Genomic DNA, 20,761 nt, shown 5'->3' with positions numbered 1-20,761 from the left:
TTCTGCAGCCATTCTAAAGGGGGCATTTTAACCCAAAGCAAACGTGACCTAGCATGATGAAAACTTTAGGGTGGCATCACTCCTGCAAGGTGCCAATTCTTCAATTTCATACAGCTGCCCAGAGCCAGCTGCTGCTGTTTTGCTCCAGACTGCATTAACTTATTATGATTAAAGGAGAACAGATGTTTGCTGGAGAAGATAAGGGAGGTGGGATGGGAAGGGAAATGTAGAGATTGAAAGAGAGAACTCGCTGGTGTTTGCAGAGAAACAGGAGATAAAAGGTAGCGGTTACCTGAGGTCAGCTGATTTCCCTGTTCTGGTGAAATTGTATCTTAGAAATGCTGTCTGGTTGATGAACATACCAAGGCTTGTTCTGCTCTTTGTGCAACTGTGGTGTGCACTGGAATACTGAATTAGAATTCCTTAGGTGCTTCTGATCTCATGGCAGCTGTGAGGAATTACTCAGGTGCTGAATAACCAGCAGATGACGTTGGGGACACCAGTTGTAACTGCTTTTTCCTTATTCTTTTGAGTAGCTCCTGTATTTCCATTCCTAAGAACACAGTATTGTTTAGACTTGCAAACCTTTGTCAGATTTGTTGAAATTGCCTTTGTTCAAAAGTTTGTCTCTGACACAAGTACAGTTTGTTTTTTTTAAGGAAATGAGACTCTTAAAGTTGCTAATTCCTGTCCTTAAGCCATTATGTTGTCTTCACGATATTTGTGTTTTAATATTTGTATACTTCATAGTCAAAATCTTGCAGGAAAGCAATCTATTTACCGAGTTGTAATATTTATAAATACAAGAAGTATAGAGTTTGATGTAGACTTAAAATGAGTTGAGGTGTGTTGTGGGCTGGAGGTGTGATGAGTGCTCTGGTGGTGTGATGAGTATCATCAAGGTAGCATTAAAGGCACTCAAGCACCCTAACCAGGCCATTATAGAATTGTATTGCTGTAGTGTTTGGGGGTTACAGATCTGATTGTTCCTGACATTTGAACAGTGTTTCTAATACCAAAGAATTAACTTTTTGTATTTTCTAGTACATTCTGCAGTTGTGCTTCTCTTTTATTATGCATATCTAGTCAGTATTCTGGGATGCTTTTGTGTTATGGAGACAGAGAGGTAGAAAGAAGACTTTTTTTCCTCACTGAAAAGTTGTAGGGAAGTCTGGACAGTTAAACTCTGGCCATTGAACTTCAAGCTGATGCTGTCCTATTAAATACTTGTCAAGGATGGCTCCAATAAAGGTCGGGAAGAACTGTGGTGAATCAATCTAAGGCAGTCATAAATTCTTTATAATAAAAAAAAGTAATTCTAATACGTGAAAGTAGAAAGGGGATGGGAGATGCTGAACTCTGTGGCTATCATCTTACATGCTGTTGATCCTAAGCAAAAAGAAACCCCCTACTAATCACTGAAAACATCTCAATGCATTGAAAAAAATGTGCTGGTTCTCTGTGCGAACAATGGTATTCACACAAAAAGTTACACATTTTTATATCTATATACATATATATTTCTGACAAGATTAGTGTTATTGCTCCTAATGCTGTTTTGTTTAGTGTATGGCTCATTTCCTCTGTTTATTCTGTACCGGTGAACAATTTCTGAGAATAATGTTCATTCTGCAAGTGATCTGGTCTTTCCCATGTGAAGCTGATATCAGATGAGGCTTGGGGGAGGAGGGGGAGGGAACACAATCCATATGCAACTGGATTTCGTTACAGTTTAGAATATGGAGAAATTAGAGTTAAAGATTTTAAAGAGTTTTGTGTTATTTACTTTTGACTAGGTTGTGTTTCTGAAAGTAGAGAAAGTATGCTTTCAAAAGTGATTATTTTTGCTTGCCATTTGATTTTGTACTTGGTATGATAAGTGACCTTTGGATATAAGATATTCCCCACAAGTCCAGCATGATGGTTGTCCTTGAGGTCTAATTACAGTGTGTTCCTCTAGCTCTGAAGTTCTTGCTAAAAATGCACTTAGGAGCTCAGCTTCATTTGGCCACAGTTGTATTCTGAAATTGTATTGCCCTGTTCTTTGCAGTTGATTTGTATTTTTCTCATCTTCTGTCATTTTTTTGGTTTAGTCAATTTATTTATAGGGTTTTTTCTGAGTTTGGGAGCTAGTGTTGTTTCTAGTACTGTAACACACTTTTAGCAAATCACCCTTCTGTGAAAGATTAGGTAAATCACCCAAGGTTTCATTTAAAGCTGGCCAAGTAAAACAGGAGACTGGGGAAACAGCAAGGAAATACTATTTTTTAATTTTTTTTTTTTAATATGAAATGTTTTACATTTTTACTTTGACCATTGTGTGTTTTGGCTTCTCATCAGCTACTTGAATAAACAATTATGCTTTAAGTCAGTCTGATTTTTTTTTTTTTTTTTTTTAAGAATATCTGAAAACTTATAGACTAGATGATGTTAAATCAGGTTAGTTAAGCAGCTCAGCTTTTTCTTCTGTGGTGTTACTGTGATAAAAAGGTCTCTAAACCATCTTGTGACTACTCAGTGAGATGAGCCCTTGCAAGTATGTGGAAAGACCCCATTTACTGCATTATATTGGTAGAATATATTTAGCTGGAATTTACCTACATCCTGCTCTTCCTCTTTCTGCTGGTTAGTTCTGTCTTGGATGGATCTGTTTAAAGCCTTCAGTGTTCTGGTTTTTTGAGACTTTAATAGTAACCACGTCTTTGCCTACAGATGAGCAATATTGGGGTGAAGTTGTTCCAGATGGGGTGTGGCAATTTTACAACTCTGGTTACTGCAAAGGTGTTTACTTCTCCCAGCTTCACATTCCTCACATTTCCTAGCTTCCCCTGCTCTCAAACTGCCAGCCTGAGTATTCCATGGCTTACAAAGCCAGCAAGAATGTGGGTAGTTTTCAGCTGGATTGGAAGCTGGATTTGTGCGGTTCCCTCACTGTCTCTCGGGGTTCCTGCAGGGGTGCTGATGGTGTTTGAAATGCATGGCTATAGGTGCCATTTTAGCGTGGGCTTGAACTGGGATATATTGATTGTGGAATTGGATCTAGTTCAGGATGAAGGTGTTTGTGTGCCTGGAAAGTAAGAGGGAAACTGGAGGGTAGAAAGGTTTAAGAGGCTTTAACTGAGAAGAAAGATTTGGTAGAGCAAATTTAAGGAAGGAGGAGAAGGTTGAGCTTAGAGATAGGGAAGGAGAACATCTCTGATATTGCTGCCTTGTGAGTGCCTGGAGAAAGAAGCAGCCAATGCAGACACGAAGGAGCTGAGCCTAGGATCGGACTGCCACTGCTGAGACAGAAACTTAGAGATCCTGGAATGTGTGGCTGGGAAGCTCTGGGGCACATATTATCAATTCTTACTGGGGAGAGCACGTAGGCTGCCGCTTTGATGAGGTTCAGAGGCTCTCAGAGCGCACAAGGATACCGTAGTGCATCCTGTGGGAATCACTGCCTTAGGTGTGAAACTAGGGAGAAGTCCTGTCTACCAAATCAATTTGCAGGAAGGAGGCTGGGTGAAGTAGAAGTTTTTGGAAAAGTTTGACATGGTTGTTACTGCTGGATTTGAAACAGTGAAAGTGTGAGAACGTGGGGAGGCAGCAGATTGAGGAGGTTCTGAGGCATGGCAGGATGCTGGAGCATGGGAGAGAATAAAGGGCTTGCTTTATTCACAACTGAATGAGTCTGGTTTAACTACTGGCCCATTCAAGGTGGAAGAGAACTAATTTAAAAGGAGAGGCCGACACCATCATTTGGAAGTGAAATCATGTGGCAAGGAAGTTCTTACAGAACTGACAGAAATCAGAAAATGCCCAGGACTGACAATGAGTGTGTTTGTTCCTATTGCTTTTCTGTAAGTACTTTTTTCAATTAAAAAAATCTTAGAAATGCTTCAGAACCAATTGTTTCTGTACTTCAAGCTGCATGTGTCCCTAAACAGAGGTGCTGTAAATCAGGGGTATCCACAGAGCTGATACTCGGAGAGGAAATCAAAAGCCTAAAATTGAAATTTTGTTGTGAGGACACAAATTAAGAGGTGAACAAGATAATTTCTGCTAAGGAGTAAAAGAGAACTCGACCTAAGGTCCAGGAGAAGAAGCCCTGCCACGTGTCACTGCCTGTTTTGGTAGCACAGACCTAGCTGAGCTCCATGGAAAACTGCAGCCTCAGTGTGGTGCCTCCTGTCTTTTCAGGAATAAACTCAGTATTATTTCTAGGTACAGAAACCCAAAGGGAAATCATGTCTGTAGCCACTGTATTAATTAGCAGTGATTTAATAAATAAGACCAGTTGAAGTTGGTCAGTGTGTGAGATGTAGAATGCGTAAACAGGAAAATAACAGGTTTCTCCAACTTGGGCAAATACCTCCCTATTTTTTGACCTGAGGCATTAGTTTCAGTATTTCCATAACTTCTCTATTCTGTCCCCTTTACATGGCAATTGTAGCTTTGAAGGGGCCAGTTTGCTTAACTTTCAGTTTTTTATAATCTCAAAGAGGGAGGTTTGGGAGTGATTCAAACTTTTGCAGTGAAAAAGCTGCTCTGGAAGTTGGAGTTACTGTCCTGCTTGGTACAGTGTGTGTTTAATCAGGGTGATGGGGGGATGAAAGAAGTGTTAGAAATGGATGTGTAAGATCCTACAAGGTAAAATTAGCTTTGTTGCTACTAAATTGCCAACAGTTTTTTCTGTCAAGTTTGAAGGAATTCATCTTAATGAAACAATGCTGACAAAATTGGGAAAACAGAGATTTATGAACCTTTGATGCTGGGCAGGGGTTTTTTTGTTGTTTTCTTGTTTTTTTAGATACTATCTATAGCTAAGGATCTGTCTTTTGTGGTAGGCTTGACCTAAGTTGTGTGATGGAGTTCTTGGTTTCTTCAGCGCTGTGCTTTGGCCTTGAGAGAGTCAACTGTCATGGTAATTAGTGGTGTTTAAAATAAAAGGTGGTACTGAGTGGTACCCATCTTTTAGTCTGCTTCTCCATCTTGTGCTTTGTCCAGTGCTGTATAGGATCTTTAAAGCCTTACAGGAGTGAGACAGAAAAGTGGTTTTTAAAGTCTGATGGTATCCTGTTCAGAGGCTGCTTTTGGGATGTTTTTATATTTGTATGTATGAAAATGTGGATGTATGTGCATACATGATATCCTTATTTCAAAGAAGTTGTAAGTATTTGTTCAGTGTGATTATGCTGTGAAGTGGTTTTCTTCTGAACTTTTCTTTCTGATCCATGCCCACAGACATTCATTAGCTTTAGATTTTGGAAACCTGTGTGGATGGATCACACAGGACCTTGCAAGGCTGAGGTTGGAGAGAAGGTTGAGGCAGGGATTCTGAAGAGCTCGCTGCTGTTCGAGAACCTTTCCCACAAAGTTTGCTTGTGAAGTGGATTTGTGAACATGTAATACTTGAAATTTCTTGTGAAATGTGGAGATGAAAACTTAGTTGTGTTATAAATGCAAAGATCCACTTAAAAGGAATACTTACCTTGATTTGTGTAGCAGTTAGATAATTGTACAAGTGTTTGGAAATTTAGGACAAGGAGGAAGCAAGAATTGTGCACTGGTAGTTGGGGAAAGGTGTGTGGCCAGGAGACAGAATCCAGTGCTCTGGGATATAAATAAGGTGCTGCGTAAGTGGAGCTGTGGACCTACTGATGTTGGCCTTATTTGAGTGTAGAAGCATTTTTAGAGGGAAGTGGGGCATTTGATAATCCCTCAGTGAAGTGTTCGGGGTTTGAACTCAGTACAGAACTGTTCTGGTTTCCTCTGTAATAAATGTGGTAAGCCTTTATCATTTTGCCGATTAGTGATTCATTATGGTTAAATGTCACGATAGAGGTGTCTATATTTGAAAGCAATAATCATCAGCCCAGTCTGAAATAACCTTATATGTACCCAGCACATTGTTCTTATCTTGGTAGTTTTGTTGTGGTTTGGTTTTTGTTTGTTTTCTTGTTTTTCCCAGTCTTTATTTGATCAGGAAAAGGAAATTGAGGTCTCATGGTCATCTCAAATGCAGACATTTAAAAATCAGGGCGAAAAAAAACCCCAGCAAAACAAAAAACCAAACCCAAGGCATTTGATTAATGAGTAAACTTGTTGAAAGTTCATACTTGAAAGTGCACATCAGATAGGGGTTCCCAGAAAGCTTATGAGGAATATTTCATAAAAATAGGATTACAAGAAGAGTCTGGTCTCAATCATGAATTTTTGCAGTGGTATTCAAGAACATTGTGCACTAAGAGTTTTCGAGTCATTTGCATCTAAACCTTACCTCTTTTAACCAAATCTACGTGGTTTTGCTTCAGTATTTATTTTTTGTGCTGTCAAAGGTAATTTCTAATAAGAACAGAGCAACTGCACATTGGGTTTTTTCCTTCCTGATGTATTTATGTTTTTGTTTTCTTTAGTATCAGACATTGAAGGTGGTGATGCTTTGCAGCTCAGAAAGGAACATGCCCTCAAGATATTCGCTTACATCAATTCCTGGACGCAAAGGTAATTTTGGATTGAGTTTGAATGCTGAGGATGCTGGATCTCAACAGCAGTTTCCCTTTTTAAAATACAGTACGGTGATTAGAATTAGCAAATTATTATTGTGTAGCTAAGTGATACTTGGGGAGTAGAGGCTATTTTACTACTTAGAAAATAAAAATAAACTCATTACCCAGTGCATTTTGGGCAAAGCATATTTTGAATGCAGTTGGCATTCTGAAGGCTGTAATAATTGTGTAGAAAAACAAATAGCTATATTGTGGTGACAAACAATGTGCCTTGCTGCTTTAACGTGAAATTTTGTGACCGTCTTCTGCAGAGGCAGGGTAGGCTAAGAAGATTTTAAAAAAAGGTGACTGAATGGAACCATCATGTTAAATTTTCCTCCATGTCCTAATACTCTGAGTCAAGGCGTTGAAGGATTGCAGCCCATAGCTACTAAATTGATAAAGAAAATGCTTTGCACATGGTTGTCTTAAATCAACTACATTATTCCTTTTAATCTAGTATTTAAATTACTGTTTTGGGATGTTTCTTTAAAGTTACGGTATCAGCTATTGTGCTTAAGAATAGTTTATTCTTACTTCTCAGCTACTTCTTTCAGCACAAGGAAGTATATGGATATTACTTTTTAGAAAGAATCTACAGTAAAGATGTTTGGAATTTAGTGTTCAGCAGTAGTTTTAAGACCGAACTGAATCCACTAAGTCATAAGAAATATTGGGGGAAGCATGTAGAGGATAAATTGGAAAACATTATTTGGGTATTTAGAAGATTCCAAAAGAAAAAAAATGGATTTTGGATACCTGTGAAAGTGGAAACATCCTCTTTCTCATTTTGCCCAAAAATTATGAGTTAAGTTCATTTTCTTCTAAAAGCCATGTACTTTTAGACACAGAGAAGGAATTTTTAAATCAAAATAAACAGCAGGCACAGAAACCAGACTCCTGTCATTTTGTGACAGGTCCTAGATCCCAGGTTTGTCAGAGAACAATTGCAACCCAGTTTTCCAGGTCATCATCTGTTCAGAGTTTTGTTCTGTTCTACAGCTTGACAAATCCAACCTGAAGAAAAAAAATAAAGACTGGATAACATTTAGCTCTTTTTTTTCTTCTGGTTTCCTTGTTACCTTCCATATGTAGTGGTTTCATACTGGAGAAGTCTGGAGAGCAGTCCTTATGCTGTTTAAAGGAGAATCTAACAAAGAGGTCACAGGAAGGAGTTTTACTTGACATTTTAATTTCATATCCTGTCTCTACTCTGCCAAATGGGCTTTTGAGAGTTCTGCTTGTTTTGAGTTTGAGGCCTTCCTTAAAAACCACTTTTTACTTTGTTGTCTGCAGTTTAAATCTCTGCTTTCCTTCAGAAGATCATTTGGCAACACGTCCTGAAGAGCACCTTTTTCTTCCATCTGCATGTAGTGTTTCCATTTTAGCTTTCTTCTGGAAATCATTACGTTCGAAGAAGTAGCATGCTCATTTTTTATTGATCTCAATTTTTGGTGGAGCTCTTCTTCCTGTGAGCTCCACATTCCAACAGAGGAAGACTTAGAGGTTTTGCACATACCTCTGTCTTGGAAAAGAATTCTCCAATATGTGAGAAGTCTTCACCAGACTGTTTTCATTGTTATTGAGGATGATTTGTTATACCCGAGGTGGGCAGTAATTTGTAGGCATAAGTGGTGGACCTTTTGAACATAATTTTCCCCCAGGATAAACACTTGAGGATACACTGGGTTTTGCCTGCAGTCCCTTGTTGTCATTTGTTAATATGGAAATACATTTACAAGTAAATGGCAAGAGTGTTTTTCACATGGGTAAGGGCACACTCCATTTATACAATATTAAAGGGATTTTTCTTCCTGCAAAGATGGAACAAAAGGGTTTAGTTGCTTCAGTCACTGTTCTGTGCTGGAATTAGGGAATCCTGAATGTTACGTTTTTGTTTAACCCACTGAAAAAAAAATAAATGTCTGTATTCAGAAAGTATGTGCTTTAAGAGCTGTAGCTCAAGGGCATGTTTGTGTTCCATCAAGAGAGGCAGCACCCTCTACCTGTCACAGCTCTGGGTTCTCTTGATTTTTTCCCTAAAAACTAAAATTTGTTAATCCCAGTTTCTCAGTGAAATGCTTTGGTTGCAGAAAAATTTTTAATTGCTACTTATTGATGATTTCTCGCCCTGTCTTTTGTCTGCTGATTTCTTTTAGAAATGGTACATGTGATTTTTATATTATTTTAATATCTCAGAACTCTGGTTGTGGACTGGAGTCCATTGTTCTTCATCTAACAGAAGGTGGAGAAGATCTCTGCTGCAAGAAAGCTCCCAGTTTATGTAGCAGAATTTGAGTAAGAAAGAGCTGAGTCCATCTCCCAGAGTCTGTTACAAGCACGTAGCCTTTAATTTTGATTTTCTGTAAGGACAATGCAATGATGGCTTTCTTTTCTGTGTTCTCCAGGATTTAAATCCTTTTACAGGAATATCCTCCACCTTTTTTTTTTTTCAGAATGAGGGAAGTGCTTGTTTGTATGGAAGAAGCAGCTGTTCCCAGACAATAGGTTTAGAGTACCTACCTTAGGGGTTTATGCACCCAGAATCTATTTGGCATACATAGTTATCCTTGCCCAGAACTAGAGATGTGTTAGAGTTTTTGAACTTCATGATTTAATTGATTTTTTTAATGATATTGTCAAAGGGTGTAGGGTTTTTCCCTCTTGTTCTTTGCAGTGTGTCAGTAGATAATCAGGGGAATAATCTCTGAGCCTGCCAAGTGAAGAAAGTACTGAAGATACTTGAGCTGCTTTTTCCTAGATGGATAAAGGATATCAATGTACATGGGATCACCATGCAAATGCAGATAAAGGAAGTGAACTTAAATACTCCATTAAAAATAAAATTACTTTGGAGCCCTGTTGATTTGAAAATAACAATAACGAGTTCTTACACAGCTGACAAGAATGTCAGGATGATTTATTGGAGTAAAGAGCAACAGAGAAAGCCAGATGAGGAAACGGAGTCAGAAACATACTGAACAACGTGACTTCTTCAGTAGCACAGTGACCTTGCCCACAGGACTTTTTTTTTCTATATTTTACTTGCTGTAGCAGCTGCTCAATGATAACAGTTACTTGATAGTTTTGGTAAGCATTTGGAAATAATGGGATGTTCTCGAGGAGGAGGGTTCTGTGACTCCCACTTGCTGCTGGGTAGAGTCTGTTTCATTTGGATTTCCTTTATTTTATGATTCTGTCAAATAACTTGTTGTTTAACATGTTTTAATGTGAAGAGTTCTCTTGGTTAAGTACCTGCCTGATTTTAACTGTAGGAATTTTTATTTATGTTTTTCTTCTGTTTTCTTACAGACAATGTTTGTGCTGTTTCAAGGAGTATAAACATCTGGAGATCTTTAACCAAGTAGTTTGTGCGCTTATTAACTTAGTGATTGCCCAAGTCCAAGCTCTGCGGGACCAGCTCTGTAAACATTGCACTATTAATATAGATTCAACATGGCCAGAGCAGAGTAATCATGCTGATGAGCCCCTGAATGTAGAAAGAGAGTCTCACGAAGAAGAAAATGGAGAGCGACAAAAATCTCTAGAGAAAAAGTTTGATTCCGCAAGAACTTGTATCCTGAGCGAGGAGGAGCCCACAAAGAGCACGGATGCTTTTGGCTTATGGAGCACTGATGAGAAGGAGAAGCTGCTGCTGTGTGTGGCAAAAATCTTTCAGATTCAGTTTCCTCTGTACACAGCTTATAAGCATAATACTCATCCCACAATAGAGGTACATGTTCTCCTTGTGTCTATCTGGAATTATTTGGTGAAAGGTTAATTGTTCTCGTTAATGAGCAGATTTTTTTGGTGCTTGTTGCTTTCACACGGGATGGGCACATTCAGCTCTCCTGTTGACTTCAGTAGAACTTTTCAGAGAAACTTTCAAAATGACACATACTCTTCCACTTTCTTTAAAATATGCTGAATTTTTATAGGTAATACATTGATAAGTGTTGGCTGGAACTGTACACTGAATTATTGTACTGTTTAAATAACAGGAAGGCAAAAAGAGGAAGCCTTTCTTCCAGAAGGTAAACCATTAACAGTTTATTAATTTCTTTTCATTGCAATCTGTGGTTCTAGAAGCAAAGCTTCAGAAACTAGACTTTCTGCAAGACCAAACTTGTTAGAACAGCTGGTTAATCAACTGGAATAACTTAGCTTTGCACAGGTTGCTTTGTTCCAGGGTACTGGTTTTTCTCTCTGATATTTGTTATGGCTGCTATTCACATCTTCCCTATTTGCCTCTAAAAAAAAAAAAAGAAAAATTTTCAAAAATCCTGCCATGCTTAAATCACAGTTTCTGAAACGAGTATGATGGTGTCAGCATTTCCTAGTGGAAACATCACGTTTTTGGAAAGGTTGGCTTTTGATCCAACTTGTGGTAGTCTAGTAACAAGTAAACAGTTATTTTACAGTATTTGTATGCAAAGATGTACAGTTCACTGTCTAAGAAAAGCTTCTATCCAACAAACTTCTGAGAATATCAAAGTGGAGAATTAAAGTGCAGCCAACCCACTCTTTTTTATTTTTTATTTAGAGAGTTGTGGGAGCTCACTGGAGCTCTGAGGGGTGAAGTTTACTTTATAAACTTAAGTCCAAAATGAGAAGATGCTGAGTCAGATATAATTATGTAAGTTAGGGTGGTCACAACATCTGATCAGTTCTTACTGAATGAATGCTGCCATATCTGACCATAAATGTAGTTAAAACCCCCTACACAGTGGGTTTTTTAGGTGGGCTGGATTTTGGTTCTTGTCCTACTCCAAACCATATGGGTGTAAGTTAACAGAGGTAGTTTCAAGTGTGTGTGTGTATAGGTATAAAGTGAATTGATTTATCTTCTGCACTCCTGTGGGACATGTACTAAGACTGGCTTCAGAGGAATGTGGAATGAACAATTCCTGGAACAGCTCTTCTGTGGACTATCCCACCTGATTCTTTTAAATTACTATTTCTTCTGGTTTTTTCCTTCTCTTTGAATTTCACTTCCAAACAATCAAAAGAAAATCTCCAAGTGCCTGATGGGATTTCTTTTTCCCTTGGTGTGCAGCCTTGGAGTGATTTAGATCCAGATCTGCTGTAGGTTGCTGTACTGTGATGATGCCCAGCACTCCAGACATACTAATGTGTATATTATATATGTATCATACTGTTACACATCACTTGAATTACCTAATACATTCATTAGCTATCCTAAAAACACAAGTTAAGGGGAAGCTGAGAATGAAAACCACTTTCCTGAGGTACAGGCAGGTAAGGGAAATTTTTTTTCCTTTCTGCTAGACTTGGTGTGTTTGCAGGTCTGGATTACGGAGGTGTGCCAGCCTGCTGTATTTGTGTACCTTTTGGGGCGGGGCGGGGGGGGGGAGGTTTTTAGTTTTGCTTTTCAAAGGTCCCAGCATCAATAATTTTTCTTACAAATTGATATTTTCCGTATTTGGACAGCACTAGGATTCTGTTACTCTAGAGTAGTGTTAGCTATTTAATGTCAAAACTTTCTACTCCCATGAGTGACTCACTAAGGTTTAGAATTTAATTTTGGATTTCAGTCTAGAGCACATCTTAGTTGAATTGAGACAAGTTATTAGTCCCAGTAACAAGAGCACTTCTGATTTTAAATCAGGCTTGCTCTCAGTCCTCAAGAGATGCTAAAATAAAAAGTCCCTGGTTTAAGTGCATTATCTATACTTGTAAGTTAAACAGATTCCTGAACAGCTGGAATCTGCCAAGAATTTGTTGGGAGAAGCTGCTGTAGCTCTCTCCCTTTCCCATTAAGCATTGTGTTTGCCCTGGAAAAAGGGAAATTTGCTGATCCAGAACAGACTCCAGTCTCCACTCTGACTGACTTTAGAAATTCCTTGTTCTAGATTCTTGAGGTGAATTTTCACAATTTCATGGAGTTATCACACCCACTGAGGTTTCACTGTGCCTAGAAATGGCCTCTTAGGCTGCCATTTAAAAATTCCCAATGTGAGGCTTTCCCACGGTAACAATTAGCAGTGTTTCTGTTATCTTTTGCTCTGCAGACACCTCCAAGGGCTTTGTTCTTAATGGTAGCAGACAAGTCTTGAAGTCGGATCCTCTTCTCAGCTGCTTGCCAAAGCCATTTTACACTGGGCTGTCTGGTGGAGAAGAAAAACATTCATGTGGAAGCAGGAGGCTTTCCCTTGTTCAGGACTTCATAAAGTTGGATTAAAATGAACAGTAAAGCAAGATTTGTTGTAGTCAAAAAGGTTTCTACCTGCAGGATCATCCAGCTCTCTCCTTAAATGATACAGGCTAAGAATTGCTTTTGTCCCTTGCAACATCTTTAAAGTGAGAGTGAAGACCATGACAGCCTGATTGGTAGCCAGAAGGCCCATGTACACATCTCTCTTAAAATCTGTCAATATTTTTGGTGCCCAGAGGGGCCTTTGTGTCTATTTTTCCATCCTAAACAAAATTAACTCAAAATACTTTTAAAAATCTGGTTGGTTTTTTGAGAAATGTTCATACTTTTTTTTTTTTTTTTTTTTTTTTAATGGGATATTTTTAAGAACTCTTGCATACAGGGTGGTTTATGGCTGTATGCCCTATCCTTTTCATACTTTGTGCTGCAAGTGAAATACCTGGAATGGACACTTTCAGGAGGGGAAAAAAGAATCTATAAAAGGAGGCTCTTAAAATCCTGTAGAGAAAGAAGCAACAATGTGAAGTGCACTCCTGAACCTGGCACTGTCTCAGAATGAACGATGAATGTGGAGGGAGTTACCCGACCATTTAGCAGATCTTGACAGAGGATGAAATGAAAGTGGGAACAAAATCAGTTGTTGAGGTGTCTGTAGCTGCAATCCCTGACTCTTTGGGGTCTTGTGCTCTCTGCTTCTCCTTTCCAAGTAAATATTTTCTTGGAAGATGTCTGTGCTTTCCACCAAGGTTGTCTCCAGGTCAGACCTCAGCCAGTACATTTTATTATGGGATGTTTGGAAGGAGCCTTAAAGCTCATCTCATTCCAGTCCCCTTCCACTATCCCAGCGTGCTCCAAGCCCTGTCCAGCCTGGCCTTGAACACTTCCAGGGATGGGGCAGCCACAGCTTCTCTGGGGAACCTGTGGCAGGGCCTCACCATCCCCACAGGGAAGAATTTCTTCCTAATCCCAAATCTAGCCCTGCCCACTGGCAGTTTGAAGCCATTTCCCCTTTTCTTTTTGCTGTATGGCTTTGGGCCAACACTATCCCTGCCTGCCTTTCTCCAAAGTCCCTCTGCAGCTTTTCTCCAGGTAAAGGTCTTGGGGAGCTGCTCAAGGTTCTGCTGAAGTGATAGTGGGATTTAATGCCATATTAGATTCTCATGAGGAATTCTCTTATTTCCTCATAAACTCGAGCTTAAGGAACTCTCAGACTGTTCTGTTTCCCATCTGCAAGAACAGAAGTCACATTTCCAGACTCAGTCTCTCAACTGCAGCCTTTTCCAAGCTTTGCAGGACTCATGCAACAGCCCTCTGTGAGTTTGGGATTTCTGCATTCTAAGAACTGCAGTTCACTTGGCAACAAATCTGCTTTTTTCAAGAAAACTAATGAAATTTCTCACACCATTTCTGCAGTTTTCATGAGCAGAGCACTGAACACCTTTTCTTGCTGCTTAAAAACATACCACCTACTGCCTTCAAAGCTGTTTTAAAAATAACTGGTAGAGTATCACGAGTTCAGGCATGACTTAGAGTTCAGCAGAAGAAAAAAAAGAAAATAAATGCTTAGCTATAATATGAGCATATTGAATAATTCAAAATGTTTGTATCACACTTAATCCATCCAAAATTGCTTGCCTCCAGCATCCTCTGGTACAGTTCTAAGAAGCTTACTCCTACACAGCTATTTAAAATATATTCAGGAAATTTCATTTAAAAACTTTACTTTATGTTAAACTTGCATTTGATTTGTGACTATCAGTACTGGGTGTTTGGCATGGAGGGGTGAGAAGAAAAGGAATGTGTCCTTTACCTACAAGTATCCGTGGCAATGTAGAGTTTTACAGCCACATTTTATACCTTCAGTGCCCTTTTGCCCCCAGCAATGTGCATGAAACCCACAATAAGTTACAGCCCTAATAAGGAAGCTTCCCACTCTATACTGCCCAACAAGTGGATGTTGTGGACATTAAAAAGAAAAGCTGTTTTCCCAAACCCTTTCCAGTTTAGTGCTTCCAGAAAATAGATTTCTTGTTGCAGCAAGTAGCCAGCAGAGTGATACGGTGATACAATTCCTTCCCCGTCGTCACTTAGCTCACTCCTGTAAAAATTTGGCATTTATTAAAAATAAATATATACTACATATATATAGTATATATAGTATATGTACTATATATAAAAGTATAGTAGTTGAAATTAAAGATTTTTAATATTTATGGCAATGAATATTTTGACATTTTAACCCTTTAAATCATTATATGTAGGATTGTAGGATGTCCTGGATTTTCGTCTAAATTCAGATGTTTGCATAAATGTCTCATGTTTATTAGAAATTGCATTCTAAAGTCCCTGGGTTGGTTATGTTCTGTATTTCTCAGGCTGGTGTGACAAACTATCCCCTTTACCATATTCCTGTTAAAAAAATTGGTGATCTCAACAGGGGTGGGATTGAAGAATAATCTGTTAATCCAGCCTTTGAGAGCCACTGCTGAAATGTTCTCCTAAGTATATTTGTGTATTCATATATATTAGCAGAGGTAAAAAGTACAGAAAAGTCTGTTTTGCATTGTAAAAGTGGAGCAAAGCTTGAGCTTCTGTCCTCCTCTGAATTAGGAATTTGGTTTTTCTGTTGTTGACTGTGATACCTGGTAAATGGCAGTTGCTTTTTTTTTCTATAAATGTGCTTTTATTGCTTGAATTAATTTTAATTTTTTTCTTTAAACAGGATATTTCTGCTCAAGAAAGCAATATATTAGGGGCGTTCTGTGATATGAATGTAAGTTGTCCACTTTTAAATAGGTGCACATTTCCTAGAAACTTAAAATAACCATATTCATTCCTCTGTATGGATTTGTGTTACACTAATGTAGCTTTTGACTTTCCTGTATGTCTGAATGATCTACTATTGATTCTTCTCCTGTTTTTTGACTGTTTCTAGGATGTAGAAGTACCATTGCACTTGCTTCGTTATGTTTGTCTGTTTTGTGGAAAAAATGGCCTTTCCCTCATGAAGGATTGTTTTGAGTACGGAACCCCCGAGACGCTGCCATTTCTTATAGCACATGCATTTATCACAGTGGTGTCTAATGTGAGTATTCCCTTTAAACTCTGTGACTTGAGCACAAAAAGTGAAAGGAATCTGAAGTCTGGAGGAACTCTGTGGGACCAGGGAGGGATAAAAAGGCTGTAAATTTTCCGTGTTGGGAATGAGGTTTGCTCATCCGTAGAGCATTTCATTGTCCAAACCTTCTGCATCTCCTGGAAGCACACAAGTAGTTTTCCAAGTTCGTACCTAGATAGGAAGATTGTAACAGCCCCAAAAGATACATGCAAGAATGTTGTCAGAGGCCATTTCTGCCCCTGAAATTGTGCCGTGGAAGTGGTTTCAGTTTCTTTAGGGTATTCTAACTTCTCAGCTATTCCCTATGAGGCCCAAAGGATTTATTTTTGCTTCAATTTCATGTGATTTTATACCATTATACACATTTGCAGCATAGAGGTAATCATCTTTTTTCTCCCTTAGTTTTAGAATGCATCTCCTCCATCATTTCTGCATTTTGAAATCTCAGGGATTTTTGTCTGGCAGAATTACGAACTGATTTTAGTGGAGATTTGAAGGAGATTGGTGATAAAAATAAAACCCAGTCCTTGAAGGACATATGAAGACTTGGTGTAATGTGAGGGTAGAAGTTGTGACCTGTCTTGGGGATGGGCAAAAAGGAAACCAGTAGTTTGTTATGCCTTGTACAAAGTGAGTTTGACATCATTTTGACACTGTTTGCAATTTTAAATACTTAAAATCTGATCCTTCCTCCCACACATCTTCCCTTCCTTGTTGCTGTTATCCTCCAACCAGGAGGATGTTCTGAGTAAATACTGGAATGGCTTTGCACAGAGGGAGCCAGTGATTGAAATCAAGCTGGTGTTGAGGATCTGTATCCCACTCTCCTGATCCTTTAGTGTGGTAATTCCTGACTTGTAGGTCAGAGACCAAATGGGCAAGGCCATGGTCTGCTCCATTCTTCTAAAGCTGCCCAGGGGGGCTGGTGCAGTGCCTCCCTATGTTTGATTGTGAGATATGTTCTCAGCCTGTGAGATTATGTTCTCTTCTGGCCCTTTTTGTGTGAGCTGATGAGTTCTTCATCTCCAGCTGCTGTCAGTGCAGTCCTCATCAAACCATCTGCTGAAAGCTGTGTTCTTGTAGCTTATTCTGGTTCAGAAGGAAATTTTGGTTACAAAACGTTTTTTTGCATTTTTGTTTTATTTTTTGTGAGAAGGGGCAAAACTGCTTGAACAATGAGTGGCAGCTCCCTATCACACCAGCATGTTTTTAAACCAGCATTCTGACTTCAAATCCCATTTCCTGAGTATCCCATATCAGTGCAACTGCCTTTTTTCTTTTTCCTTTTTGAAAGTCTTTATTTTTCTCCACATAAATTGTTTATTTTCTTTATTCTTAGTGATGTGCCCTATTCCAAAATACTTCTCAGCCAAGTTTCTCCTTTCAGTTACTTAGCAACTTTGCATTTCTCTTTGGTTCTAGTAGGTAACCCATTAAGCTGGCTTTTGCAGCTGTTTTAGATGAGTTCTATGGTTAAACTTGGCAGATAAAATGAAATTCAACCCAAACCATTACCAAAAGAACTGTTTCTTCAGCCTCTTCCAGCATTGCATCTTTTCCCATTCAGCGAGCACCTTTCTTTTGTACTCTGGCTTTGCTGGCAAATCTGTGTGTGAGCTGGAGGAAGACTGTTTAAAAAAATTATATTTAGATGTTATTTGTATGTCAGTTCACTACAGAAAATATAAGAAAATATTCCAGCTGTAATGTGCTTTATTCATCCACTTGCTGCATTTTGATGTCACTCAGTGTACTTGGTAGCACTGCTGCTGCCTTTCAAATGCAACATACTTATTACAGCCAAATGAAGCAGCTAATTTTTTGGACAAAATACATTTTACCTTGCCAATATTTAAAAAAAAAAAAGGTATTTCTCCCCCTCTATAATGATGCATGAACTTAGGATTTTGTTATAATGTTTCTCTTTCTCTTTTGGTTTTTATATCATTTCACTGTATAGTTCATATCAGTTAGATAAATATAAATAATTTAATAAATTTTTCTGATTGTGGACCAATACACCAAACTCCACTAAAACAAAAAGCAGCATTCACAAAACTGAGCAAGGGTTAGTTAATTGGTGGTCTCAGCAAGAACTCTGCTAATCTGACTTGGTTTTATCCCAGAGCATTTGATTTTATGGGATTTAGAGATATTTATTCCAATAAGAACTCTGCAGCGTCAATTGTTAACTTGTTCCCAATGTGTAAAGCCAGACCACAGTGTGTAGTAATCCTTAAATGCATTTTCACAGCTGTAGTAGCTCTTGAGAATGGCAGTTAAGTAGCCATTCTTGTAAAGATTCCTTGAAATATCCATGCTGGAATTTATTTTCAAGTCTGTAAGGTGAAGGAGTTCTTTAGCCACTACCTTCTAGCAATTAATTACCTCTGATAAAGAGCAAATAATAGAAAAAAAAACTCGTTGAAACTTGAGAACAGAACAGATGCAGTGAATACTTTGTCTTAAAAGCAGGTGGAAACAAAAAGTGATGTAATTTCATGTTATTTTTTGTCTTTTTACAGGTGCGAGGTGATGTAATTTTATATATGTTACTTTCTGTCATTTAAACAATTTAGTATGCAAATGTGAGTCCATATTCAAAATCACAGTTTCATTTGTAACATATGAAATGATGCATTAATTGAATTCTGAGGCTGAAGGTTGTGTGTAATACAAGTTTACAGATGCATGATTTCAACTTACGAGTTTGAATTGATACAGAGTGAAATTTCTGTGAACAGTAAAAGCTATAAAAACAAAATGATAACATTTCATACTTTTATTTCACAAAGAAATGTATTTTCTTTGGTGTTTCATACTGTATTCAAAGCAGAGTACATGGTGTTAAAAATCAAATAGTGTAACCACGGTAGTATCTTTGTCATCCTTGCAATTCCATGTCAAAATGTTGTTTAATTCCTGTTTCTAGAACAAGCATCTTCTAGTGACACTTTGTATCTTTGGGATGTTAGCATTTTTTCCTTCTTGAGGCTGCCAGTTGGATCAGAGGCTTATTCCAAATGTGGTCTTTTTTGCAGTGTGAAGATTTGGCTGGTTTGTCTTGCAAAGTAGGTTATATTGTTTCTGTGCAGTGCTTGTTGCCTTGTAAAAAGTGAGCCTGCAAATATTTTTGTCAGAACTGACTCAGAAAGTTCCTTGGCAAATGCTGGAAATGTTGAAAAGAAACTGGTGATAAGTTTGACTGCAGCCTAATAGTTTTCTCTCCCGTCAAAAAGGAATATATACATTTTCTGCATGTGGAATTGAGTCCTTAGGCAGATTTTCTTGCATCAGTTGCAAAGCTGAAATTCTTTTAAGAGCAGAGGTGGGGATGCAGAGGGCCCTGGGTGAGTGACAGGGTTGCTTTTCACAAGGGTTCTGCGTGCACATGATTGAATTTACGTGGGCAGGAGCAACAGCTGCTGCTGTTTCATCTGTGCTCCATCCCTTACCTGGCACGGAGTAACAGGTTTAGCAGGCTCAGAATTCCTGTTTGAAATGCAGATGGCACTTCTGACTTTGCCTGTGGAAGTTGTTTGGTTGGTGCTTTTCCTCACAGCGGTGCTAAGTAGCTGTTTCAAGGGTTTTTTCTCCTCTGCATATATTTTCTTCCTGCATTCAGCTTTGCTAAGGTGGTAAAGGCAGAATGGTAAATACGAGAAATGCAAATAAGGTAGTAAAAAACTGTGCTTAATCACTGCTTGTAAAACATTTTATAGGATATGTAAGCCCTGAGATGGAAAACAACACAAGTCAATGTTACTTGGTTTAGGAGTGGTTTGCAAGGAAGTAAAAGAGTGGAATAATTTTCATGTAGCGTTTTAAGGAAAAAAGAAAAGAAAAACAACCCACAAGGTGGAGTAGCAGTTTTTCCTACTAAAGAAATTACAGAAAATAAAAAAATGAGACACCTGGGCAGTATGATACTATTTATACAAAGTTTGTATTTTCCAGTTGACTAGCAGGAAAGATACAAATCCTCTTTATAAGCCACGAAAGCATTCCTCAGATAACAGTTTGGAAAACTAGAAAAGTAAGGAGTTGAATGGAAACCACCAAGAAAGCCTTTTCTTAAAGGGGGGTTGCATGTGCAAATGTACCGACAGTATTTCAGTTTTTTGCTGATCTCTTTAAATGTCATTAATGAAATTTTTATCTATTTATGTTTTTGCATTATAGATCAGAATATGGCTACACATCCCTGCTGTCATGCAGCACATTATACCCTTTAGGACTTACGTTATCAGGTAAATTTTTATTTTAAGAATTTTTCTTGTGGGGCTTTTTGACGGCACCTATTTCTAATTGCAGCTGATACACTTTTAATTGTACAGGTTGGTGTTCTGACTGTCATTTCAACAAGGAGGGTGAAGGTAATGTTTAGAGTTAGTTTGGGCAGCTCCTTGCATCGGATTTCAGTATCGATCAGATCAATCTTGTTAAGAACATTCTGAGTGTGACATCCAGCCCCATTCTGACATGTTGGGTCAGGTTCAATTGTACCACAGTCTCCCTCAGAGTGATACCTTCATAAAACTGTACATCGAGTTTGCAGTGAGATGCTGTAAGTAGAAGAGCAATCTGCAGTCACCGAGAATTCAGATCCTGAGTTTGAACACAGCTTCACATTCTGATGTTCGGTGTTTCCAGCTGGCAGGAACCGAAGTGCGATCAAAAGTCTACTCACACTTTTATGTAGCTAGATATATCCAGCCCCAAAGATTTCCTTTCTATCAAGCTGTCTATCATGGAAAACACTTTTAAACTGAAGTACTTGTAAGGGTATTTAATTATACAAGCAATTTGTTTTTATTGGGTTTCTCAGGACAATAGAAACATTTCAGTGAGCTGCTGATGAAATTATCTCTGTGTGTATCTGCCTGGAGGTGGAGGGGTGTGGTCACAGCTAATTCCCCTTTCAGTGGCCCAACATTA

The 20,761-nt window shown here is 38.5% G+C and overlaps 1 protein-coding gene across 6 annotated transcripts in view; it reads left to right on the top strand.

Moving 5' to 3' along the window:
* LOC121673499 (ubiquitin carboxyl-terminal hydrolase 34) overlaps window positions 1–20,761 on the top strand; it is a 91,336-nt gene that overhangs the window by 11,101 nt on the left and 59,474 nt on the right. For all 6 annotated transcript variants that reach the window (XM_042046833.1, XM_042046836.1, XM_042046834.1 and 3 more), the window contains exons 2-6: window positions 6,399–6,486; window positions 9,843–10,263; window positions 15,428–15,478; window positions 15,641–15,790; window positions 20,006–20,073. In XM_042046833.1, the coding sequence (XP_041902767.1) occupies window positions 6,399–6,486; window positions 9,843–10,263; window positions 15,428–15,478; window positions 15,641–15,790; window positions 20,006–20,073 (778 nt within the window). The remainder of the gene's footprint in view (window positions 1–6,398; window positions 6,487–9,842; window positions 10,264–15,427; window positions 15,479–15,640; window positions 15,791–20,005; window positions 20,074–20,761) is intronic.

The sequence above is a fragment of the Corvus kubaryi genome, unplaced genomic scaffold (assembly GCF_017639235.1).
Source record: "Corvus kubaryi isolate FWS band 111438036 unplaced genomic scaffold, C.kubaryi_AGA036_p1.0 65464, whole genome shotgun sequence".
Taxonomy (NCBI): domain Eukaryota; kingdom Metazoa; phylum Chordata; class Aves; order Passeriformes; family Corvidae; genus Corvus; species Corvus kubaryi.
The sequence above is the reverse complement of the archived record's forward strand: the minus strand, read 5'-3'. Positions and strand labels throughout refer to the sequence as shown.